This window comes from Gopherus flavomarginatus, chromosome 1 (assembly GCF_025201925.1).
Source record: "Gopherus flavomarginatus isolate rGopFla2 chromosome 1, rGopFla2.mat.asm, whole genome shotgun sequence".
Lineage (NCBI taxonomy): Eukaryota > Metazoa > Chordata > Testudines > Testudinidae > Gopherus > Gopherus flavomarginatus.
This window is the reverse complement of record NC_066617.1, coordinates 152,943,158-152,969,722: the sequence shown is the minus strand read 5'-3', so window position 1 is coordinate 152,969,722 and position 26,565 is coordinate 152,943,158. Positions and strand designations below refer to the sequence as shown.

General features: G+C 48.8%; 1 protein-coding gene across 1 annotated transcript; it reads left to right on the top strand.

Moving 5' to 3' along the window:
• Positions 1-2,428: 2,428 nt before the first annotated feature.
• TMEM139 (transmembrane protein 139) lies at positions 2,429-11,504 on the top strand. Its single transcript, XM_050944733.1, has 3 exons — positions 2,429-2,815; positions 5,167-5,475; positions 7,173-11,504. The coding sequence occupies exons 2-3, from the start codon at positions 5,228-5,230 to the stop codon at positions 7,579-7,581; spliced, it is 657 nt and encodes a 218-aa protein (XP_050800690.1). The 5' UTR covers positions 2,429-2,815; positions 5,167-5,227; the 3' UTR covers positions 7,582-11,504.
• Positions 11,505-26,565: the final 15,061 nt, after the last annotated feature.

Sequence of the window (26,565 nt, the reverse complement as noted above, 5' to 3'; positions counted from 1 at the left end):
AGGGTTGAGTGGGTTATTATTAGGAGAAATTAAAGTTGGATTCAGGTATTTCTTTGGTGCAATCCATTTTCTTTACAAAGAATGTAAAGGTGCTGTTTCCTTCAACACAGCAGGAATCAATGTATTTGTTCATTGCACCAAGCCCCATGTTAGCCAGCACTTAGCCCAAATGCTCTCTCTCTGTATACTTTTGCTCAGGACCACATTTCAAGTTGTTTCATAGAATCATAGATTATTAGGGTTGGAAGGAACCTCAAGAGATCATCTAGTCCAACCCCCTGCTCAAAGCAGGACCAATCCCCAAATCTCTAAAACCCCAGTTTGTCCTGGCTGTATCTTTGGCTTTCAGATGCTTCTCTGGTGTTTCTCTTTTTCTGCTTCTCTCTCATTAACATAGCCACATCGCTCCAAGCCAATCAATTCCCTGCTCCTGAGTTTATTAGATCACAGAGGAACCCACTGGGCTGTATAGTTCAGCTTCTACTCCAGCCTTGCATGTGGCTTTCTGTTGGGTGGAGGTCCCTATTATTTCTGCTATCTGGTTCCATAAAGAAACTTAATTGTTTCTTACATTTGTCAGGAATGAGGAGTTATTCTTTCATCCACCAGTTTCAAAGAGGTTTAACCCAATCTATAACAATAACATTGCCATTGTCCAAAGAGTTTTTATGGTGTCTACAGCCAGCCTGCTAGTGTGTTAAAGTATATAACAAAGCATGTTTTTAACATAAAAGTGTCCTTGTACTTTTCACATCAAAATGCACAATACAGAAAGCAGATATGATAATAACGACCTTAATTCCTGAAAAGTCACTACAGGTCCAGAGCCATTTCCAGCTCATATTCAGTCTCCGAAAAACACAATCCTGGATCTGCTTGATGTACAGATGAACCTTCTTCTCCCCAGGTTTGAGTAATCAAGACAAGACTGCACAAGCCATGGCACTAGTGAGTATGCAGGGCCACTAATGTCATGGTTGTTCAGTGGGAAGAGAGTTCAACATCATCCACTATTGAAAAGTCCAGAATTTTTGGAAATCCTGATAGCATCCATTTTTCCTGGGTGCCCTATGTACATATCCATGAACCTCCTGGCACTGGCACTGGCACCAAAGGAGTTATAGGACTTCGGGGAGCTTCACAGGGAATTCTGGGACTCTGACCTCTTCTCCCATAATTTCCAAATTCCTGAGAATTCCAGAAGGCCTTTCAAAATCTCCTAGAATCCACCACTTCTGGGAGCTGTGCCAGGAATTGTGGGATAAGCACTCAGAAAGCAATATTACTGCAATGCTGTAGAAGAGCACTTGTGTACATGAGGGACAAAATTCCAAAGCTCCATTAGTGTGGGTGCAATGCTCTGTTGGTGCTTAGCAATGGTGCACGTCTCTAGTGAAGGCACAGCAGGGGAGACAGAGAGTCATCTCCAAGTCTTGTCTACAGTGCACATATTCCACTGTGCTGACATGGTTTCTGAAACAATGCTCAAATTCGTTTATCCTTGTCTATACTGCAGCTAAACTGTATTCAGTGCTGTACCTGTCCTTGACAATCATTGTCAATAATGCATCATTTCTGTGTTGTAAAGAAGCCCTAGATGTCATACCTCACCAAGATTTTACTGTAGATGGAAACCATGCAAAAAGTGTGCTAGAAACCAGCACACTTTTTATGTCCCTTCTTTACAGTGATATAAATCCATTTACTTCAATGGAGTTCTCCCACAGGTGCAAGTCAGAGGACAATCAGGCCTCAGTCCACAAAAACTAAAAGAGCTGAAAGTGGTTTGGCTCCATCTATGCTAGCAGCCAAAATGTTTTTTCAGCTCCAGTTGAAGGAAGTCCAAGGGGCAAACTATTGTTAACAATCATTGTTAGCAATAGGACTGCTTCCAAGTTCAGACAGATACTTGCAACTGCCAGTTTTTGGAGGCCATTCATGTGGAAAATCCATGTTTGAGAGTTTACAGTGATTTTTACTAAGGGTTCAAATGATCACTAGATTTGGGGAAGATTTCAATGCAGGCCTCCCACTTATCTGTACTCCTGATCTCCAGATGGGTCCATGATAGCAGGGACTCCACTTCAGCCCTCTGGGAGTTAATAACCTGATTGTCTGCTTCTCCTTTTTTGTTCTTACAGTCCAAAAGGGCATAAACTAGTATGTGACGCCCAGCAACCAATGCGGGTACATAACTTACATTTTCATAGAGCTCATAAAAGTTTTACATAGGGGCCATGGTGCTTCTGGGCTGGGCCTGGACAGGGATCAAGGGCCTTTCTGAAGGGCAGGGAGAGAGAATAAAATCCTCACTGAGAAAGGAGAGAATGTTTATTAGTAGAGGGAGGTGGGCCAAAAACACAGACACAAGCACACCCACACGACACACCCCGCCCTTTCCCCCAGCTAGCTTCCTGCTCTGCTAGGACAGAACAGCAAGGGAAAGAACAGGGAGGAGAAAAGAGGAGCGAGAAGGAGCACAGAAGAGAGCAGAGAAAAAGGAGAAAATAGACGGCCAAAGAGAAGTGAAACTTTGGATTCAGTGCTTCGAAAAAGGAGGCAAGGCTACTGTAACAAGGTCTCCCTGTGGTCTGCTACCTTCCCACATTCACTGCTCACTAGCATATAAAGAGCTCCCTTGGGAGTGTGAAAGGAGTCAAGGGAAGAGAAGGAAGTGCTTTTGGTAGTGTCTCTTCCTTAGGTCAGAGAGAGAAAGGCAAGGAATAGATTCAAAAGAGGCTTACAGATCATTCCTTGGGATGAAGAGAGAAGGCAAGAGGACATGGCTGGTACTGGCTCCAGAAGACTATCTCTGGTGAGTGCATGCTGAAAGTAATGGCACAAAGGCTGCTGCAAGGGACTGTCTTGATGGAGGCAGCTGGAGAATGTGTGTCTGTGTGACTGCTGTGTGTATCAATGTGTATGAATGTGCATATGTGCTTGCAGGAGTGCAGATGTGCATAGGTGTAACTGTACACATACCACAGCTGTGTATTTGTCTATGAGGGGAGGGGAGGGAGGTGTGTAAAAGAGAGTTTGAGAGTGCACACATAGGTAGGTTCACAGGATTAGTCCCACTGGAACACTAGGTGCGTCAGAGAAAGGCAGATGTTACGAGGATATTCCCTGATGTCTTGAAACATAAGATTTGATTAGCCCTAGTCTGGTTTGTATAATTACAACTATCAATGCTCATAATTTCATCCATCTCTTTTTTTAAATCTAGCCATGGCATTTGACACAGTATGTGTATGGACATTTGTTTATGAGTGTGCCTATCTAAGTGAGTATACTTGAGAGTGTGCTTGGAGTAGATGTTTGTCTGCCTATATTACTGTGTGTCTGTGGTATGTCTGGGTACATGCATGAACGTGTCCACACGTTTGTGAATGTGTCCATGCCTGTGTGGGTGTACTCATCTGCATGTGAATACATGCATATGCAAGTGTATGCCTATGAGAGTATGTATGCGACTCTGTTTTTATATCTGTGGTTTGTATGCGTGTGTGTTCGAAGGTGTGTGAATCTGTATAATCTATGTGAATGCAAGAGTAACCGTTAAATAAAGAGAAATCTGATTTTGATTAGAAAAACAAAGAAAACATCCTGTGATAGGTTCAGGCAAATGGCCAGCATTGGGGTCTGTATGCCTATCACTTCTCTCCCTCTCTGTATCACTATTTCTGTCTTTTTCCTATTCTCTGTTCCTCTCTCCTTTCTCCCCAGCCCTGGTCTGGGATTTCCTAAGTATGTAGCATTCAGTGTCAGGCTCTGCACTCAGCAACATGGGAGGCAAGGGCCCTCTCTCTGTGGAATGTTCCTGGAACTGTCCAGTGTTTGTTAACAAAGTCTGCGATCTTAGATGGAGAGAGAGTGGTCTTAGACCAGGACATCCTGGCAGGGGAGTGCTGCGGAAGCAACGTTCAGTCAGCATTGACTTCACATAAGGAAAGCGTTCCCTAGCCTGGTATGAGCTTGTGGCTGGCCTATGGGAACAATGTTCACTAACAGGGTAAAGCAACGAGAGGGCTCCCTCAGGTGTTTCCCTAGGATTGGCCAATTGTTAAAGGAGACTTGTGCTAGTGTCAGATGATAGAGGGCGACCTTGCACTGTAATGTCGTTGTGCTGTAAGTATTGACCCTGAGGTTTGCCTGCTGTAGTCTCATGAGTTTTCCCACTAAGTGGGGGAAAGGAGGGGACAAGTCCTTACCTTTGGTCTTTGCCTCAGCACCAAACAGAGGGCCGTGGTATTCGTCACATACAGGCCACAACACAGTGATCATCATTGTCTGCTGCAGCAAAGAAAACATGACGGGGGAGTCAACTGGAGGGGAGGAGAGGGAGAACTGGGGTACTTGGAATGTGGAGGTGGGAAGGAGCCAGCCAACAGGAAGGAACTCAGAAGGGCCACAGTGCATTTAATATAAACCCCAAGATGCGTGCTGAGTTTTGCCTATGTGCTGGAATCAAAGCTGAGTCTGGTCACAGCCATGGGGTATGCATAGAGCCCTGCAAATCTGTGGATATCCACTTTATATCTGCAGATATCCACATCTGTGGATGTGGATATCCACAGACCATTTTTTGCGGATCACTGATCAGATGTGGATACAAATTATGTAGCCACACAGGGCTCTAGGTATATGGGTGCATGTTGCACATTATCTGACAACAGATACTTATGCTCAGGCAGCTCATATTCCTGTGTTCAAGAATTAAAGTGTGTACGTGCCACATTCTATTATCTTTTGTTACTTTGTTATGTTTGCATGTCCATTTGTTGTATATATGCCCTCATGGGGGAGTATTTGCATGTCTGTATGTTTGTATGTGTACATTTGTACACACTAATTTCCTCATATTTGTGCATGTGTATTTTGCCCTGTAGGCATGTTTGCATGTGTGTCTCCTACATTTGGTGTGTATTTGCATAAGCATGTCCTCACGGTGATGTGTATCGATGTTGGCTTGTATTGATGTTGGCATGTATTTATATACGTGTCCCTGTGTTGTGCATGTGCATATTCTTGCGGTGGCATGTATTTGAGTGTGCTCTCATGTTGGTGTGTCCTTGTGTTGGCATGTATTTGCACAGGCATGCACCCATGTTGACATGTTTTGTGGGCTCATGTTTCATGTTCAAAACCCCTCCATATCTTCCACAGATCTCTGTTCCCTCAGCAGCCCAGCCTTCTCCCATTGCCTGCCATCACCATCCACATCAGCATGTGGGTAGAGACACATTGGAGAGGCATTCGCCAAGCTTTGTTGTTTGTCTTCACCGCCGCACTTCTCATTGGGGTCATCATGCTGGCTATCTCCTCTAACATCAACCCAGTTGGATTCTTCTTCCTGGGGGTGGGGGGCGTGTGCCTGATTGGCTACCTGCTGAGTGTGTTTATGGAATGCTTCCTGAAGCATCGGCACCCACAGGATACAAATCAGGCAGCCACAAGGAGACAGAGCCAGGCAGGGTAAGCAACTATACCTATTACTTCCTTTTTATTTACCCCTTCCTTCAGCCACAACCATTTTAATCTTTCCCTTTCATCATCCTTCTGCTACCCTCCTCCCAAAGGGCAAAACTCAAAGTCCATTCCAGGAGGCACAGTAATCTCTTCTTCTCCCATATGAAGGTTCCCAAAGTTACAGAATTTTAGAAATGTAGGGCTGGAAGGGTCCTCTAGGTCATCACTTTTTTTGATACCAGGTACTGGTTTGCTGTCTTCCTAAACTGTGTCAGAGAGATCTCAGGGACTGGCGCTGGTCCATGGACCAGTTGTTGAGAAACACTGCTCTAGAGGTCATCTTGTCCATCCTCCTGTGTTAATACAGGTCTAAGTATTCTGTACAACATAGAAATCACATTCATGGTATTCCCTTCACTGACTCAGAGCCACATAGATCCAGCCCAGTTTTCTCTGCCCCTGAGTAATCATGTCTTACCCCTACCTTCCCTGCAACTCTTTCCTAATGAGCCAGAACAGAACTATTATCTTGCAACAGAATGAGCCAGACAAGGAAGGAGATAGAAATAGCTGGGGAAATGCTATGGTGAATCTCAGCTGGGTTTGTGCTGCTCGCTTCTCCAAACCTCATATCCAGGACAATTATTCCCTAGAAAAGTGGCCTCTAATTTTTGGTGCCTCTGTGTTTTGACTGTCTTACTTGAGACATATAGGGACTGAATTTGAGAGGCGTTGAACACCCACAACTTCTATTGGCTTCAATTACAGTTGTAGGTGCTCAGCACTTACATAAATTAGACCCAGATTGTCTATAATTAGGCACCTTAAAACAGAGACCATACTGGGCCTTAACTTCTCTGTACCTCAGTTTCCCTGTCTGTAAAATGGAGATAATAATTTATCCATCTTGGTAAAATGCTTTCAGATCCTCAGATGCTGTATAAGAGGAAAAGATTATTTATTATTAGAAAGGCAACATGTTAAAAACTGTTTTTTAAAAAATTCAGCTATTGTTCATTGCTGCTGGGTATTCTGGAGGCAAATAGCTCATGAGAGTTAAAAAAAGATTAAATATTATTAGGAAGAACTGCATCTACAATGTTGTTACCTAGGATAAAAACGACAATGGCTGTTAGTTCTCCTGACAAACACTCCTATTAACTCTACGTGGAATAGAATGTCCCTATTTTTTAAACTAAAATACAGTATTTCTTATTTTCCTGCCTCTTTGTCTTCAAAAACCCCACCATTGCCAGTCTGATATAATAGAATAGAGCTAAAAGGTGCAGTGTTTTTTTTCCCAAAATAAGCCCTATTAATTGATTTTAAATGTTGGCAGGTCTGCTAATCTGAGCACCAGTTGGTGGGTCAGGAGGACACCAGACTAGATAGACAGGTGGTATGAGCCATTGTGGTAAGTGTTGAACTACCAGGCTAAATGAACCATTGTTTGTATCCTGCACAACAGGAGGTGAGATACTGAATTATAGGACCAGTGTTCTGATTTAGAGTGGCAGGACATGGCATACAGGACCATATGGATGAATCATCTGAGCACTGCTGACCTGTTGATCTATTCAGTTGTCTGTTGCATGGCCCCCATTCTAGAGGACTCAGATCACCTCCCTCATGGGTTTATCTCCGTGTATAGTATAAACATCATGATGACCTATTTAGTCGATGTCCCTATCTTTTGTGTGTAGGGTGAATTCTGCCTATGAAGCACCAGCCTATGAGGACGTGGTGACAATGACACCAGCCCCAACAGTCTGGACGATCACCTCCACTTCAGGCACAGTGCCCTCAACACTGGGGGAGCCCCCACCATACAGTGTGGTCATTGAGCCGCCCAGTATGGCAGAAACTGGGGCGGAGACCTTCAGCGTCTCAGTGGCATCAGGCATCAGGCGTGCCTCCGAGGCAGACGCAGGCTCCAGGCTGCACCTTAGGTTGGTGCTGCCCCCCAGGATGCAGCGCTTTGTCTCAGATATGCATGATGTCAAAGATGCTGAAGAGAGGCTGGAGCGGCTGGAGCCACTCACCCCACCACCTGCTTATGAGAGTCCCACTGATGATGATGTTTTTGCAGAAGCTTTCCAACCCTCAAGATAATGATTAAACAGACAGCCCCTGCTTGTTATGGATGAGACACAAAACCCATCTAGTGCCACCACAAACTGGAGAAAGGAGCTCAGGGCTGCGGGCCATGTCATGGGAGCACCAAGGGGTCCACAATAGAGGATGTGGGGCGAAGATGGAACGCTGAGCCCAGGGCTGTAGGCTGTGTGAAGAGGACAGTGCACAAAAGACCCCTGCCCCTACACACAGTACACTCTGTACCTCTCCACACACACTGCTCATTCTCTCCTGCATCCCCTATATACATGACTCACTACCTGCTCCACCACCACCTGCTATTTCCTACACATACACACACTATCCATTACTTCCCTACATGGACAAACTACTATCCCCTTCAGGAACACACACTGACTCCCTCTCTCATACACCCACACACATTATCTGCTACTCCCTGCACAAATACTCTTAATACTTCCTACACACATATATGTACTGTGTACTTCTCCCCAAGCACATGAATGTCCACCCACTTACCTACTATCCTCAAACACACACACATTTGCCAATGTCCTGGATCATTCCTTAGATTTCATGCTGTCTTGACATCTTCCTCAGAAATGAAGTTTTGGGTTTTTCCAGAAACAATACATTAACTGATGAGCTGTGAGTTAGAAATTATCCCTTAAAGTGGATTGTTCAGAGCCAGGGTCGTCTTAGATGATAAACAGAAATGAGTGACTACTCACCAGCAGATACCAAAGACATTCACAGTCTTGTAGAGACAGCCCTACATTTTATAGGGTCCTACATTACTTAACAAGTGTGAGGCCCAACTCCCTCTGCATGCCCACAAAGTGTCTGTCTGTCTGCATCCCCTTCTGAAAAGCTATTTATGGGGCCCCACAGATTATTATTTTTTTTTTTTGCCTTCTCTCCATGGAGCCAAAAGGTGGAGAAGAAACAACTGTCTTAGAGGAAGCCAGGAGAACTGCTGGGACCAGAATCAGATGGGTCTGTGCATGTGGAACTGATTGCAAAAAGTATACTGGAGCCACTGAAGGCCAGAGCCCAGTGCAGCTGCATCAGTTGCAGGAGTCCAAGTTGCCCTGCATCCTTAGAGAATAACCAAAATCTAGGTTTCAACTTACTAAAGTCTTGCATTTATATATATTTTTTAACTTGTATTTTTTAGTGCTGTTGATTTATGATTTTTAAAAAATACAATTAAGTGTGTTTCAGCCAAAGCTTCACTTCTCAGTGACTTCCTATTAAATATTATTGGTATTACAGTAATGGCTACATATCCCAACCAGGATCAGAACCTCATTGTGCTAGGCACTGATAAACAGATAGTAAAGAACAGTTGCTGTTCCAAACAGCTTACAAGACAATGGATGGGAAGAAAAAAGTATGTGTAACACCTTATACGGCAGCAAAGAGTCCTGTGGCACTTTATAGACTAACAGACCCACTTCATCGGATGTAATATGGAAGTCTCTTTTGGCCCTGAAATATATTAATTCTATTTCCCATAGAGGCACTACTGCGGTGGTGGGGGAGGGGTTGTACTCTTCATACTTAAAACAGTAGCAAGTCTATCTTACCACTTCTTGAACCAGACTAGAAATTCTGAAATAAAGCTTTTGATTCTACTGGAATTCTTTGCATGTTCAAGACAATACTGCAATGGTCCCTCCTGGCAGAAGTGGCATAGAGGGACATAAAGAATGAAGCGGTATGATCTAGAACAAGAATCCCAGATGCACACTGCAAAGCACAGTGGACTAAAGGAATGAACCCTGGATCAAACAATGAGGTATCATGGCCAGCAGCAGGGGTAGGGTGACCATATGTCCGTTTTGGCTGGGACAGTCCCTTTTTTAAGCCCAGTCCTGGCCTTCCTGACTTTTTTGGCAAAAGTGAGCATTTGTCCTGTTTGGTCTTGCTGACTTGCTCAGTTGGCAAGAAAAAATGGGGCAAACACCCACTTTTGTCAAAAAAGTGGGGTGTGGAGGAACCATGCTAGCCTCATGCAGGGAGGGAGGCAGGGCTCAGGCAAGCAGCAACTTCAGCCCTGCATGTGGGGGCGGGGAGGGAGGGGGAGGAAGCAGAGCTCAGGTGAGTGGCTCAGGCCAGCCCTGCATGGGGGTCAGGGAGAGGATGGCTTGGGCTAGCCCAACGCAATATTCCATTTTCCCTTTGGGAAATATGGTCACCCTAAGCAGGGGTATCAAACACATTTGGAGGAAAGAACCAAATTCCGTGTTTAATTCGGCTCTGTTCCAGGCTATAATTCAGTACTATATATCCCCACAATGCACAGTGGAAGGTTTGTACAGAGATCAAGGGGAGAATATGCCCTTTATATAGTAACTAAATATTCAGTGATTATTTCTAATTTGTTCAGTGTCTTATTGTCACATTCAGCACTGGGGAAGGAAACCTGTGCCCAATTGGACCATTACTATCTCTGCACCTTTTGTCTCTTCCTTCCCATTCCCCTTTCTCTATTTCTCCCCACCTTCCCTGTCTCTGAGTTCCTTTGTCCTTTCCTCTGCATTTCCTTCTCCGATGCTGCTCCCATTTCCTACCTCAGTGGGCTCCACTTTAGGGTGGCCAGAGGGCAAGTGTGAAAAATCAGGACAGCGGTGTGGGGGGTAACAGCTGCCTATATAAGAAAAAGCCCCCCAAATCAGGATTGTCCCTATCAAATCGGGACATCTGGTCACCCTACTCTGCTTCCACCTTAACCCTCATCCCACACAATAAAATAATCAGGGATTAACTACTCAGTGTTGACAGTGAACAAGTATCATTAGGATTTAGACTGGATTCTCTAATCAGATTAACAGGAGTCTGGGCAGTGAGCCATTGTTTCAAACTGTCTGAAGACTGAAGGAGACATCACTGTATCCGATGAAGTGGGTTTTAGCCCACAAAAGCTTATACCCAAATAAATTTTTTAGTCTCTAAGGTGCCACAAGTACTTCTGTTATTTTTGCTGATACAGACTAACATGGCTACCACTCTGAAACCCATCACTGTATTGGTTACGCTCTCTTCACCATTGGAAGGTTAGCCCTCTAGTCATAAGGGCTAGAAACTTACTCTTTTTAAAAAATGATAGTTTAGATTCTGGAGAATGTGAACATGTCATGCAGGCCATAAAATCACCTAAGTTCAGCCAGATCCATCATGAAGGCAGTTTGTTTGATAGGCCTGTCCTAGAGCAAGGAGAAGAGTTTCATTTTTAATTCTGCCACTGATTCACTCCATGGTCTTGGGTAAGGACAAGTCTACTTTTAAAACACTGCATTGGTGCAGCTGTACCAATGCAGCTGCACTGCTGTAGCATTTGAACAAAGATGCTCTACGCCAACGGGCAAGAGCTCTCTCGTTGGCATAGTTAATCCACCTCCCCGAGAGGTGGTAGTGATGTCAGTGGGAGAAGCTCTCCTGTCAACAAACCACTGTCTACATGGGGAGTTAGGTCAGTATAATTATGGCATTCAGGGTGTGAAAATCTAGGCCCCTGAGTGATGTAGTTACACCGATATAGGTCTGTAGTGTAGACCAGACATCAGTCACTTCAGTTTCCCCATTTGTGAAGCTGGAATCAAACTTCTAAGAGTGTTGTGAAGTTTAGGTGGTTAATGTTTGGATACACTTTGACCATGCAAAGGCCTATAAATGTGAATGTACACCTCTACCCTGATATAACGCGACCCGATATAACACGAATTTGGATATAACGCGGTAAAGCAGTGCTCCAGGGGGGCCGGGCTGCGCACTCCGGCGGATCAAAGCAAGTTCGATATAACGCAGTTTTACCAATAATGTGGTAAGATTTTTTGGCTCCTAAGGACAGCGTTATATTGGCGTAGAGATGTATCTTTAATTAATCCAGCCCTTTACCACTTAAATCAATTCATTAAACTCATTTTGAAAATAAACATTCCTTGTAATATTGTGCTTCACCTTCTCTCCACATCACTCAAGCTTGGTGGCTGACAGGGTTGTCTTGGCCAGAGAAGGAGGTGTTACTTGATCACAGCATTTCATAGCCTGAAGTTAGAAATAAGTGGTTCTGAGAAGATTTTCCTCAAGATTTTTCACACTGAGCCTCACACCTGCCCATTTCCAACTAAATGGAAAGATTTCCTCAGATTCCTCCCAGAATCCTAGAGTAGTCCAGTGATATGGGTTTTATGTGGATACTGCCCATAGCACTTCTCCCTAGCTTTGGGAAACATTTTTTTAAGATCCAGCACATTTTAAAATAAGGTCATTTGTTTGGGGGAAAGGATGAAAGGGGATGAGAGAGCCTGTAGCTCAAGAACATCAAGGAAATGAACCCAAACTTGTATCACTAACTCTCCAGGGTCCCTCAACTGACATAAGAATTTTCAAGATAATTAAAATGCATGTGGATTTTAAAGCACTTGGAAAAATCAGCTTTTTTAAACAGAAAGTTCTGCTTAAAATTAATTATGAAAGTCACTACTGATCTTTTCTCTACTCCTGCTCCTGCTGGGAATGATGTGGCCAGCTCACTCCCTACAGGAACACTCAAAAAAAGGAAGGATTAAAAGCAACAGCAAAACATCCTTCTTTGACCTAGCCATCCCACAATAGTTACACATACATAAACATTCCCTTCTATGGGGTTGTGACGGGGCAGACTGGCCCCACACTGGGACTGAGAGAGTTAACCCTTCCCTGCTGGCAGAGGAAGCCATGCCCCTGAGGCTCTGCTGGGCATGCTCCAACCAGGAGCCAAGCATAAAAACCTGCAGAACTGCTCAGTCAGGGCTGGCGGCTGGGGAAGGAGGACACCCAGCAGAAGCTGGAGCCTAGGAGCAGTTGCAACCCTTACAGGAGGGAGCTGAGGACCCAAGAAGCAGGCCCAGAGATTGGCAGCTGTGAAAACCCCAGGGAGCATCGGGTGCTGAGGAACCTGGAGACCCTGATGCCACAAGGACTGCTACGTTTGGAGGACTGGTAGGAAGTGACCCAGGGAAGGAAAGGAAGTGGTTTCTCCTACCACTCCGAGGGCAGCGTGTTGCGGTAGGATTCCCCACTGACCCCTGGCAGATCATGCCGTCACTACCTGGGCCCTGGGTCGAAGCCCGGTGAAGGCGGGTGGGTCCAGGCTCCCCTACCGGGGGTCTCTAACCCCCCCCTTTTTGGGGGAGGACATAGTTCACCGACCCCTCTCTCTCGCCCCCAAAGGAGGTAGACGAACTCCGGCTGCTGGGCCACGCTGGAGCCTGACTGCCGTACTAGTTGACAGATGGCCAAGGCTGTGGTGCTGGAGCAGTTCCTCCGGCTCCTGCCCACAGGGGGGAAGGAGTGGGTGCAGCGACACCGGCCAAAGACCTTCGCAGAGGCTACATCCCTCGCTGAAGACTACATGGCAGCAGAGACGGAAGAGCGAGTGGTTCCAAAGACAAGGACTTCAGGAGGGGGAGACCATCACCCAGAAGGAGTGGTGCCTAAGGCTGGCGGAGGAGGTCTTGTTTGCCTGCTTGGCAGTTGGGGTCTCCAACAAACCCCAAGACCTGGGCCCCCTTGGGGGTACACTTGTCCCAGGACCAAGAGGAACCATCTGGGGAGGCAAACCTACCGTAAGGCACCCTATCCACAGAGGGAAATCTCGATAAATGCTACCCGTGTGGACAAAGGGGGCACTTCAGGAGACAATGCCCCTACATGGACTGTAATTATGGACAGGTCCTGAGGCGGACCGATGAGCCTGGAAGGAAGGGCCTTCGAAGATGGTGATCCCAGTGCGAGTGGAGGGAACCCCAACCTCAGCACTGGTAGACTCGGGGTGCAGCCAGACCATCATTTGCACGGGATTGGTAGGGGACTCCCCTCCCACCAGGGCCCCGATACAGCTGCAATGTATACACGGTGATGTGAAGTCGTACCTCACGGTCTGGGTGCAATTGGAGGTTGCCCAACAGGAGGCACATTGCATAGTGGCGGTGGCCCCTAGATTAGCGTACCCCGTGGTGTTGGGCCGCGACTGGCCAGGTTTCACTGGTCTTATACAGGGGTGGAGCGGACAGCTCGAGAAGAGGAAGAGAACCTGCTATGGGAGGCAGGGTTTGTTGGGTCAACCTGGGCCACAAGTCCTCTTGGAGTGGACATCGAGGGGGCCTGAAGTAATGGAAGGGAGCCAAGCCCCGACCAACGGTCTGGCAGGGGAAGAGACGAGATGGCTGGATTTTGAGGGAGATTTCCTAGAGGAACAGAAAGGGGACCCCAGCCTTAGTCGAGTCTGGGAACAAGCAGTCAGCTGGGATGGAGAGGCCCATCCTTGGCAATATTGGCCCCAAGGCCCCCATTTTGAGATCCACAAAAATTTACTTTATCGAGTGGCCCAGGAGCCAGAGACACAAGCCAAGGTTCGCCAATTGTTGGTTCCCCGAAGGTTCCGGAGGGAACTGCTCCGCCTGGCCCACGCGGTCCCCTGAGTGGGGCATCTGGGGTGAGAAAAGACTTTCCTAAGAGTAGCCCAAACGGTTTTTTTGGCCAGGCATACACCAGGAGGTCCATGATTACTGTGCCTCTTGCCCAGAGAGCCAGAAGGCCGGCCCAAAGGAGGTACCCAGGGCCCCCCTGGTGCCTTTGCCAGTGATTGGCTCTCCTTTCGAATGGATTTGCCTCAACCTGGTGGGACCTCTGGAGAAAAGTTGCTTGGGACATAGGTACATCCTGGTCGTAGTAGACTATGCGACTAGGTATCCTGAGGCAGTACTCTTACGAACAACTACGGCCCCCATTATTGCCAATGAGCTATTACAGATATTTTCCAGGGTGGGATTGCCACAGGCGATATTGACAGACCAGGGGACTAATGTAACCTCCAAGATGATGGCAGCGCTCTGCAAACTGCTGAACATCCAGGCCCTTGAGACCTCCGTCTACCATCGCCAGACGGACGGATTCAATGGGACCCTGAAGGCGATGCTGAGGAAGTTCGTGGGGGACGACTCCCACCAGTGGGACAAGTACCTGCCAGCAGTCATCTTCACCATATGCAAAGTACCACAAGCTTCCACCGGGTTCTCCCCATTCGAGCTCCTCTAAAGGAGACAACCCTGGGAGATTTTGGACCTCTTGAAAGAAACCTGGGAAGAACAAGAGACCCGGGTCAAAGGTTCAGTCCAGTATATCCTCAGTCTGACGCAATGGCTTCAGGAACTGGGCACCCGAGCCAGAGAGAACCTATTACAAGCACAATGCAACCAGGAGATGCAGTATAATCGACGGACGAAGATGAGGAACTTCAAACTGGGGGACCGAGTTCTGCTGTTACCGCCCTTTGAGTCTAAATTATTAGCCAAGTGGCAGGGGCTGTTCGAGGTGGTTCAGTGGGTAGGGCCCACTGATTATGAAATCCCGGTTATCCGGACGACGTAGGGACACCCAAGTATACCATGTGAACCTGCTGAAGGCATGGACAGACCGTGAGGGTTTTATGATCGTCCCATCCCCTGCAGAGCTCGAACTAGGGCCCTTAGCCAGCAAGAAAGAGAGACGAAAAATTATGGACTCAAAATCCTAGGCATCAGTGAGAGCAAATTGACAGGTATGGATAAGAAGCATTTCAAGCAACAGAAGAAACATCTCATTTATTCAGGTCACAGTGACAATGAACGCTCAGAGGGACTAAAACTCATTATGACAGATTCTGCAGAAAAATCACTCATCAGCAGGGAACCTATCAACTCACACATCGTATACACCAGACTCCAAAAGATGTCAATTTTACAGCGCTGTGCTCTGACAGAGGAACATAGTGATGAGGATAAAGATGAGTTCTACAAATGCCTCCAAAGCGTGCTTGACAGAATACAAAACATGCCTTATTCCTTGCAATGTGCAACATTAATGCTGAAGTAGGATGTCTTTTATTGGACCAACTTCCGTTACCTTACCCACCTTGTCTCTAATATCCTGGGACCAACACAGCTACAACAACCCTATATGCAAAGTAGGATGTGACAATGAAGAAATGGAAAGAACAATGGGGATGTATAGGTGAATTGTCCTTAGTGTTCGACTAAGTTCTTGCAAGTAACCTGTTCAAAGACATACACAAAGAAACATGGAATTCATAAGATGGCAAAATGAAATACCAGATTGACCACACGTGATGGGGTTCCTGGGGTGCAGCCTGGACTGTGGGACCGCTGAGCCCTCTGTCCCATCAACCTAGGGTACCCCCTTGCACTGTGATGCTATTGTTAAGCCACAAGCCTCGGTCAGGTATTGCACTTACGCAGACATCCATAGGCAGGGACACACCCAACTGAGTTATATAAATGGTTGGCCAGCCACTCATGAACCAACAATAGAAAGGCTCCAGCCAATTCCCCCCCAGCTCCCCAGCCTTGCATCCCACAACTGTACTGTCTTGCCCTGGTCAGAAGACTGACCAATATAACTTCATTATCCAGTCTGCCCCTCTGTGGCGGGCTTGGCACCACACCGTCCCTTTGTGGCAGGGGGGATGGGTTGTCAGGACCTTGCCACTTACAAATTCACACGTCCACCTTCTATGGGTGGCCAGTTGCGGCCTAATAGCCTCCCTCCACACAGTCATCCCTTGATCGGGGTTGTACGAGTCCAGGTAACTCACCCTCAAACATCGGGGCAGTGTGGCCCAATGGCCAGGGTCCAAATAACTCGCCCCCACCGACGGGAGCAGTGCGGCCTAATGGTCAGAGTCCATGCAATCCCCCTTGCAAGCGCAGTAGTGCAGCCTCGCAGCCAGAGTCTGTATAACTCGCCCCCGCACATGGGAACAGTGCGGCCTTATGGCCAGAGTCCTTGCAATCCCCCTTGCAAGCGGGGTAGTGCAGCCTAGTGGCCGGAGTCCATAGGATTCACATGGTACTTGGGGGGGGGAGGTTTAGGGGGACCCTGGTCCGCCCGCTCCACTGGGTCCTGACCCAGGGCCCTGGTAGTGGCAAGCTCCCTTTGCCACCCGCTCGGCAGGGATCCGTCCACAAACACCGAGCGCCTATTTCTAATGCCATCTGCCTTTAAAGTTCCCTCGGGTCACTTCCTACCATAAATGCCAGGTTCTCTGCTGCAAGGGACCCTCTAGTCTGTTCCCCTCCTGTGACGTCCTCCGCCTGGGTATCAGGGAGTGTCCCGGCTTGGTTGGCCTCCGGATCCTGGTGCTCAGGCTCTCCCTCCTCAGGAGCTAGCAGCATGCCTCCTTCTCCTCCAGTGGTCAGCCTCGACAGAGCTGTTCTGCAGGCTTTTATACCTGTTCTCCAGTTGGAGCATGCCCAGCAGAGGTTCCAGGGCATGGCTTCCTCTGCTAGGAAAGAAAGGTTAATCCCTGCAGTACCAGTGTGGGGCCACTCTGCCCCATCACACACCCTTCCCCTTAAGACAGCCGCCTGGGCCAGCTGACTCTTGACCGTTTCTTCCCCCTCCTCTTCCCCGACTCGAGAAAAGAAGTCCGCATTCCCATGAGCCTTTCCCGGTCGGCGTAACATGTGGAAGGAGTACAGTTGGAGGGACAAGTACCACCGCATGATTCGTGTATTTGTCTCCTTCATGCTATTAATCCATCTGAGGGGTGCATGGTCAGTTACCAAGGAGAAGGTGTTCCCTAAGAGGTAGTACCTCAGCGCCTTGACCACTCTTAACTGCAAGGGCCTCCCGCTCTATGGTGGAACACCAGGTTTCTTGGGGAAACAGCTTGCGGCTTAGGTACGAGATGGGGTGCTCTTCTCCCCTCATCTCTTGTGACAGCACGGCCTCCAGCCCTACCTCTGAGGCATCGGTCTGGAGGATAAAGGTGCGAGGTCGGGCTGTATCAGTATTGGCTCCTGGGTCAATCGTTTCCACAGGGCACAAAAGGCTTCCTCACAGTCTTCCAACCACTGGACCTTCCATGGCTGGGAGCTTCTCGTCAAGTCTGTCAGGGGGGCGGCGAGCATGGCAAAGTTAGGCATGAACCGATGATAGTATCCGGCCAGCTCTAAGGACTGCTGTACTTGCCTTTTTGTTGTGGGTATAGGATAGTTCCTCAAGGCTTCCACCTTGTCTACCAAAGGGTGGAGTTTCCCTTGGCCCACAGTAGAGCCCAGGTAGGTCACTTATCTTTGGCCCAAGTGACACTTGCCTGCGTCTGCGGTAAGGCCTGCTTTGTCTAGCAGTTGTAGCACCTCGGCGAGGTGCTGGACATGTTCCTCCCAGTTGGCACTGTAAACGACGATGTCATCGATATATGCTGTGGTGTATGAACTGTGGGGGCTCAGCACTTGATTCATGAGGTGCTGGAAGGTAGCTGCTGCCCCATGTAACCCAAAAGGCATCATTGTAAATTGGTAGAGGCCAAATGGTGTTGGGAACGCTGTCTTTTCTCTGGAGGTGGGTTCAAAGGGATCTGCCAATATCCCTTGGTCAGGTCTAGGGTGGAGATGAATTTTGCCCTAACTAGTTACGCCAGCAGCTCATCCACCTGGGGCATGGGACAGGGTCATCTTCCACAAACTTTCTCAGCATGGCTTTTGGGGTGCCATTAAACCTCTCTACCAACCCATTTGTCTGGGGGTGGTAGACTGAGGTCTTAAGTGTGTGAATATTCAACAGATGGCATAGCTCTGCCATCAAGTTACATTAGTCTGTCAGTATCTCCCATGGCAAACCAACATGAGCAAAGATCTGCAGGAGCTCATTGGCGATGACCGGGGTCGTGGCAATCTGTAATGGTACCACCTCTGGGTACCATGTAGCATAGTTGACCACAACCAAGATATACTTGTGGCTCAAGCTGCTCTTTTCCAAGGGCCCCACCAAGTCCAGGCCAATCCACTCAAAGGGCGTTCCAATCATCGGCAAGGGCACAAGGGGGGCTTTTGGTACCCCTTTTGGGCTGAGCTTCTGGCACTCAGGGCAAGGAGTGCAATAATCCCGCACCTCTTGATGGATGCCCAGACAGAAGAACCTCTGGGTCACCTGTTGCAGCGTCTTCTCCCTCCCCATATGCCTAGCCCAAGGTACTGAGTGAGCCAAGTGGACTAAGTTCTACAGGAACCGCCGCGGGACCAGTAGTTGGCACAGGTCTTCTTTCGTTTTATGGTTCCTCAACCACCCGATAGAGTAAGTCATTATAGCTCTCAAAGCGGGGGCCTTGCTGCCAGTGTTGGGGTGGGTCTTCCTCCCCAGGGGAGCCCATCGCTTGGTCCCAGGCCTGGCTGAGGGCGGTGTCCCCCCTTTGTTCTTCAAGGAAATCAGCACTGATATCCAGCCATCTCTGGCCCTCCCTTGTTGGGTCTCGGTAGGGTTTTGGCCTCCTTCAGCTATCTCGGGATTCTCCAAGGGCCCCTCCTGGGGGTTGTCAGATGCTGGCTGGCCCAGTAATCCAGGCCTTTTGGCTCACATTCCCCTTTTCCTCTCAGGCCGGACACCTCACTCTTGCAGGAGGTCAGTGAAGCCTGGCCAATTGCGTCCCAGAATCACTGGATAAGCTAACTTTGGGATCATCTCAACTAGACACCATCCTCCTTGTTGAGCAACCTCAAGCTGCACCGAGACGGTGGGGTAGGGCTTCATGTCCCCATGGATACACTGCAGGCATATGGGGGCCCTGGTGGGGCCAGTGGGCTCTATCATCTGCACCCGGATGACTGTCTGGCTACATCCTGAGTCCACCAAGGCCATGGTAGGCCTCCCGTCCACTCTCACTGGTATGACGATCTTACCCAGCTCCCGCTTCTGGGCCCACTGACCGGCAGCTCAAACCTGCCCATAATTACAATCCATGTATGGGCACCACCTCCGGAAATGCCCTATCTGTCCACACTCATAATACTGGTCCTGCTTTCCTTCTCGGGATGGGGTGTTTTGGGGGATGCTCTGCCTTCCCGACGGGTCATCTTGGCTCTGCACAAGGTTCACCCCTGTTGAGTCCCTTGCACTGTGGGTTGGTAGGGTCCCCGATGACTGGGCATGCAAACAGGGGCTCTCTACCCCCACCTTGCGTGCCCTCGTGCTGGGGTTGGGTTCCGTTCCCTCACGTTCCCCCATTTAGAACCAGCCTTCTGCTCTCCCTCCGCAGTCAGGTAATCCTCCATTATGGAGGTCGCTTTGGCAAGGGTCTTTGGGTGATGCTGCAGCACCCACTCCTTCTCTCCTGGTAGGAAGGGTCTGGAGGAACTGCTCTACGGCTACAGTCTTGGCTACTTGAACATTCGTCCGACGTTCTGGTTTTAGCCACCTCCAACAGAGGTCGCGGATTTGCTGTGCCACGGCTCCTGGTCTGGCCCCCGGCACGTACCGCTCGCGGCGGAGTCACTGGTGGTAAATCAGGGGTCAGCAACCTTTCAGAAGTGGTGTGCCGAGTCTTCATTTATTCACTCTAATTTAAGGTTTTGTGTGCCGGTAATACATTTTAACATTTTAGAAGGCCTCTTCCTATACGTCTATAATATATAACTAAACTATTGTTGTATGTAAAGTAAATAAGGTTTTTAAAATGTTTAAGAAGCTTTATTTAAAATTAAATTAAAATGCAGAGTCCCCCGGACCGGTGGCCAGGACCCAGGCAGTGTGAGTGCCACTGAAAATCAGCTCGAGTGCTGCCTTCGGCACGTGTGCCATAGGTTGCCTACCCCTGCGGTAAATCTCAAGGTTGATGCCTGTTTGGTCCAAGATGGCTGCCTTGACCTTAGAGTAGTCCAGCGTCTCCTAAGGATCAACGTTGTGATATGCAGCTTGAGCTGGGCCCATTATGTAAGGGGCTAAGATGCTGGCCCAATGTGTGGTGGGCCATTGGACAGTGGTTGCAACCTGCTCGAACGTCACGAGAAAGGCCTCGGGGTCATCCCCACGCCCTATCTTGGTTAGGCACACCGGTAGCCTTCCGAGGCCAACCCCAGCCCTTCCCCCGACCACGCCTGGGAAAGGACTTGGTGCGTATCCTAGCATCGATGCCATCTGTTGAAATAGTCGCTCCTGGCTGGATTGTTGTTGGGCAGTCAGCTCCCGAATCAGCTGCTGTTGGTTGCCCAGCAGCCATTTCAGAAGTTTCTCTGGTTCCATCTTGGGTGTCTGGGTCCTTATTTCAGGCTCTGATCGATGCCTGCATTTTCCACCAGTTGTGGTGGGCTTGGCACCACACCGTCCCTTTGTGGCAGCAGCGGATGGGGTGTCAGGGTCTCGCCATTTACAAATTCACATGCCCGCCTTTCTGCGGGGAGCCGGTTGCGGCCTAATGGCCTCCCTCCACCAGCGGCGACTCCAGGCACCAGCGCTCCAAGCGCATGCCTGGGGTGGCAAGCCACAGGGGGCGCCCTGCTGGTCCCTGCGAGGGTGGCAGTCAGGCAGCTTTCGGTGGCTTGTCTGTGGGAGGTCCGCTGGTCCTGCATATTTGGTGGCAATTTGGCGGCGGGTACGCCGAAGTCGTGGGACCGGTGGACCTCCCACAGGTGCGCCGATGAAGGCTGCCTGCCTGCCGTGCTTGGGGCGACAAAAAAGCTAGAGCCGTCCCTGCCCTCCACACAGTCACCCCTTAATTGAGGTCCTGCGGCCTGGTGACCGGAGTCCAAGTAACTCGCCCTCAAGCGTCGGGGCAGTGTGGCCCAATGGCCAGGGTCCATATAACTTGCCTCCCCCCGACGTGCAAACAGTGCAGCCTAATGGCCAGAGTCCATGCAATGCCCCCTCACAAGTGGGGTAGTGCGGCCTAGCAGCCGGAGTCCATATAACTCGCCCCCCCATGTGGGAGCAGTGCAGCCTTATGGCCAGAGTCCTTGCAATTCCTCTTGCAAGTGGGGTAGTGTGGCCTAGTGGCCAGAGTCCATTGGATTCATACAGTTGGGGCGGGTTTAGGGGGACCCAAGCCCGCCCGCTTCACCGGGTCCTGACCCAGGGCCCTAGTAGTGGCAAGCTCCTCTTGTCACCCGCTCGGTGGGGATCCGCCTGCAACACGCCAAGCGCCTATGCAGATATAATGCCATTTGCCTCTAAAGTTCCCTTGGGTCACTTCCTACCATAAATGCCAGATTCTCTGCTGCAGGGGGCCCTCCGGTCTGTTCCCCTCCTGTGACGTCCTCCACCTGGGTATCAGGGAGTGTCCCGGCTTGGCTGGCCTCTGGATCCTGGTGCGCAGGCGCTCCCTCCTCAGGAGCTAGCAGCATGCCTCCTTCTCCTCCGGTGGTCAGCCTCGACTGAGCTGCTCTTCAGGTTTTTATACCTGTTCTCCAGTTGGAGCATGCCCAGCAGAGCTTCAGGGCCGTGGCTCCCTCTGCTAGGAAAGAAGAGTTAATCCCTGCGGTACGAGTGTGTGGCCACTCTGTCCTATCACACCCTCCCTCGATGTGGAGAGGACAGCCTTTGTAAATTTAGCAGAGACTTCCCAACAGAGGCGGCTCCAGGCCCCAGCATGCCAAGTGCGTGCTTGGGGCAGCAAGCCGGGGGGGGGGTGCTCTGCCAGCGCCGCAAGGGTGGCAGGCAGGCTGCCTTCAGCGGCTTGCCTGCAGAGGGTATGCTGGTCCTGCGGCTTTGGAGGACCTCCCGCAGTCGTGCTTGTGGAGGGTTCGCTGGTCCCGCGGCTTCGGAGGATCTCCCGCAGGCACGTCGCCAAAGACAGCCTGCCTGCCGTGCTTGGGGTGGCAAAATGCCTAGAGCTGCCCCTGTTTCCCAAGCACTTCAACCAAAACACTGTTTTAGGTAAAATATAAAACAGATTTATTAACTATAGAAAGGTAGATTGTAAGTGATTATAAGTAACAGGCATAGAAATCAAAGTTGTGCAACCCTGGGAACCAGCATCAGGGGGAGAGAGAGCTCAGTGGTTTGAGCCTTGGCCTGCTAAACCCAAGGTTGTGAGCTCAATCCTTGAGGGGGCCATTTAGGGAACTGGAGTATAAATCTGTCTGGGGATTGGTCCTGCTTTGAGCAGGGGGTTGGACTAGATAAGGTCCTGAGGTCCCTTCTGACCCTGACAGTCTATGATTCTATTTCTCCCTCTAGATTCTGGGGGGTAGAAGGTGTGAGTGTCTGGGCTTGGGGGGTGCTGCTGGGGTCCAGGGAGGGAGAATGATTAAGGGCCTGGAAAAACTCTTGTATGAAAAGACTAGAACTGCTTCCTTAAAAAATGAGACAAAGGGGCATATGGTAAAAGTCTGCAGTGACTGGTCTGCAAAAGATAGAGCAAGTACTTCTGGTTCTCCTGTCTCCTAACAAAAGAACAAAGAGAAAGTCAATTACATTAAAAGGTGTGAAATTTCACGCAATAAAGCAATACTTTTTTGGATTGTGGAACTCTGTCACTGGCAGTCATTGTGCCCAAGATCCAAAAGGAGACTGGATATCATAGAATCATAGAACTGGAAGGGACCTCAAGAGGTCATCTAGTCCAGTCCCCTGCACTCATGGCAGGACTAAATATTATCTCAACCATTCCTGAGAGGTGTTTGTCCAACCTGCTCTTAAAAATCCCCAATGATGGAGATTCTACAACCTTCCTAGGCAATTTATCCCAGTGCTTAGCCACTCCGACAGTTAGGAAGTTTTTCCTAATGTCCAATCTAAACCGTTCTTGCTGCAGTTTAAGCCCATTGCTTCTTGTCCTATCCTCAGAGGTTAATGAGAACAATTTTTCTCCTTCCTCCATGTAATAACCTTTTATGTACTTGAAAGCTATTATGTCCCCTCCCAGTCTTCTCTTTTCCAGGCTAAACAAACCCAATTTTTTCAATCTTCCTTCATATGGCATGTTTTCTAGACCAATGGTTCTCAAACTTATTTTTTCAAGGACCACTTGAAAATTGCTGAGGGTCTCGGCAGACCACTTAATGATCTTTCCAAATGTTGCTTGTACCGTTAGCTAACTATTATAAAGTGCTTTGGATAGAAGTGCTATATACAAAAAACTTAACAATTAACTTTTTTTGTTCTACAAATAAAAGCACACAACTCATTTTAATATCAGTAGTCTTACCTTTCTAATGTGATGGATGTGCCCTCTCTGCCCCATTGCAGCAGCCCCCGAGCTGGGGCTGGGAAGGAGGGGGGGTCTCCCCATCTATCCTCCACCGTGGCAGCCCCCAAGCTGGGGCTGGGAAGGAGGAGGGGTCTCTCCTGCCACGGCAGCCACCGAGTTGGAGCTGGGATGGAGGGCCGTATCTCCCTGGCAGCCGGAGCCCTGGAGCTGGGGAAAGTCACCTCTTTCTCTGGCTGCTGCAGCCCTGAACGTTCCAAATCCCTCCCACCCCACCTCATCTAGTCCCCCCAAGGCCACTACTTCACCATACATGTGGGTTTTCTCCAAGGTCCAGGCACCTAATTAGTGGAGCCATGCCTGCATGGCTCCACTAATTTAGGTGGATGGTCCTTCATACTCTTGTGTGCGGCCGCCCAGGCGTGCACCTTAGAGGGAACTATCCGTGGACTACAGTTTGAGAACCTCTGTTCTAGACCTTTAATCATTTTTGTTGCTCTTCTCTGGACTTTCTTCAATTTGTCCACACTTCCTGAAATGTGGCTCCCAGACCTGGGCACAATACTCCAGTTGAGGCCTTATCAGCACGGAGTATAGCGGAAGAATTACTTCTTATGTCTTGCTTACAACACTCATGCTAATACATCCCAGAATGATGTTCGCTTTTTTTTGCAACAGTATTACACTGTTGACTCATATTTAACTTGTGGTCCACTATAACCCCCACAGTACTCTCTCCCTGCAGTACTCCTTCCTAGGCAGTCATTTCCCATTCTGTATGTGTACAACTGATTTTTCCTTCCTAAATGGAGTACTTTGCATTTGTCCTTATTGAATATCATCCTATTTACTTCAGACCATTTCTCCAGTTTGTCCAGATCATTTTGAATTATAATCCTATCCTCCAAAGCACTTGCAACCCCTCCGAGCTTGGTATCATCCACAAACTTTGTAAGTGTACTGTCTATGCCATTATCTCAATAACTGATAAATCTACTGTTGTTTGGCATTGCCATAGACTGGATAATGAAGAAGTGTACGAGCACCATAAACTCTGGTATAGCATGGATAGATGGCAAATGCCTTAGAACTTTGCTGACAATATTGTGCTTCTGAGTGATACCTTCCAAAAAGCTAAAAATTAAGACAACTTGGTAAAAACAGGTGGCCAAACAGGGCTCAGAATCAGTTATGCTAAAAGAAACTCCTTGAAACCCTGACATCAGGCAACATCATCATATTAGAAGGCAAAAATATACTTTCTTGATAACTGTTCACATACCCTATTAGTCAATGGCCACCTCAAGAAGAAAGGGACACCAAAGATAGAAAAGGCATCCACAGCATTTGCTAAACTTGACAAAACATGGAAATCAAAAAGATACACAATACCAGAACAAAATTGAGAATTGTCAGCTTGAACATAATCTCAGTGCTAACATATGGCTATGAGAGCTGGAGATCTACCAAAACAACAGACAGAAAACTAGACACGTTGAAAAATAAGTGCCTGTGAAAGATTTTGGGCATTGGCTGGAGAGACTTTCACCAACAAATAGATTTGAAAAATCTTCGTCAGAATCAGAAGTGCCAGACACATTTAGAGCAAGTACACACAGACTCTCACATGAAGCCACCAAGTGGGAACCACTTGGTGTGAGGAAATGAGGATGTCCAAGATAAACATTAAGAAAAACCTGTACCAGTGAGGACAGAATAATTGTTGTCAGCACCACAGAGCAGACAGAAGCAGCAGTAAATGTAAGAGTAGAACAGAAGCGACTACTTTCCACCCTAAGCACCAATGCTGGCACAAGAGTAATATATATACCACCAAAAAAAAAAAAATCGCCAACCACAACCATCGAAAATCATGAGTCAGGCTAAAAAAATATTGGGTTAAAAATGAGCTATTTTAAAAAATGACTCTGGGTTCTTTCTATTTGTCTTCTGGTGTCATAGTCTTTTTGGGACACAATTTCAAGTTTTTCTCTGCAACCAGGAAGACTAAAACTTTTTTTTCAAATGAAAGCTGAGACTGTTCCATAATCCCAGGACTCCAGAAACTGAGGCTTTCAGAAAAGCAACAACTATCTCAAGACTGCTGATAATATCATGCAAGTTGGCAGCCCTGGCCAAACTACAGGAGCAAAGCAGAATGGAGGGAGTGGCAGGGTGGAGCTCCCATGTGCCTGGCTGCCCAGGGGAAGGTGGGTGCATTTTATGGCTGCCAGGTGCCTCCTTTTCAACTGGAAAGCCTGGTCAAAAGGGGACTGTGTCCTGTTACCAAGACTGGGAAAGGAGGGGAAGGGTGTCAGCATCTCATGGGCTGAAAGGTTCCACATTAGGGGCTGAAGCTCACATCCCAGCTCCAGAGCAGAGGGCCCCCAACTGGTGGTGGTGGTGGTGGTGGGGAAGATGGAGAAGATCCAGTAACCCAGAAGGGGGAGGGACAGAAGAGCAGGGAACAAGGAGCCACAGGGCTGGGAGGAGAAAAGAGTGAGCAGGGGGAGGGACCTCGAGAGAAGAGATAGGGTGGGGGCGGGGCCCCACGATATCCAATTAGATATTTGGGAAGCACCCCCCCCCCCTTCCAAGTGAGTGGGCCATGGAGAGGAGAGCTGGCCTGAGACTTGGAGTTGGCAACGTGTCTGCAAGTGGGGACAAGTGTCCAAGGAAAAAAGGTTGAGGTCCGTGGTAATTATTCACCAACTTTGAATGACGTCACCCCCCCCCCCGCCAAGTACGGTGATGCTCTCACGCCTCCATTGCACAACACGGTGGTACCGACCCCCGCCCCGAGAGGAGCGACCAGGGGTGGCGAGGAGCCGGCGGCCCAAGAGGGCAGCGCACCGCAAGTCGGGCGGGCCCGGCCCCATGTAACCCTATCGCTGCCGGGCTAGGGGTCGGGCTGCCCTGCCACGTGGCAGCAACCACCAATGGGGCTCGCGGGTCCCCCCCCAACTGTCCCGACCCGGCACTCGCGCCCTGCTCGCCCAGACCCCGCCCCTCTCCTTCAGTGAAGGAACCTAAGC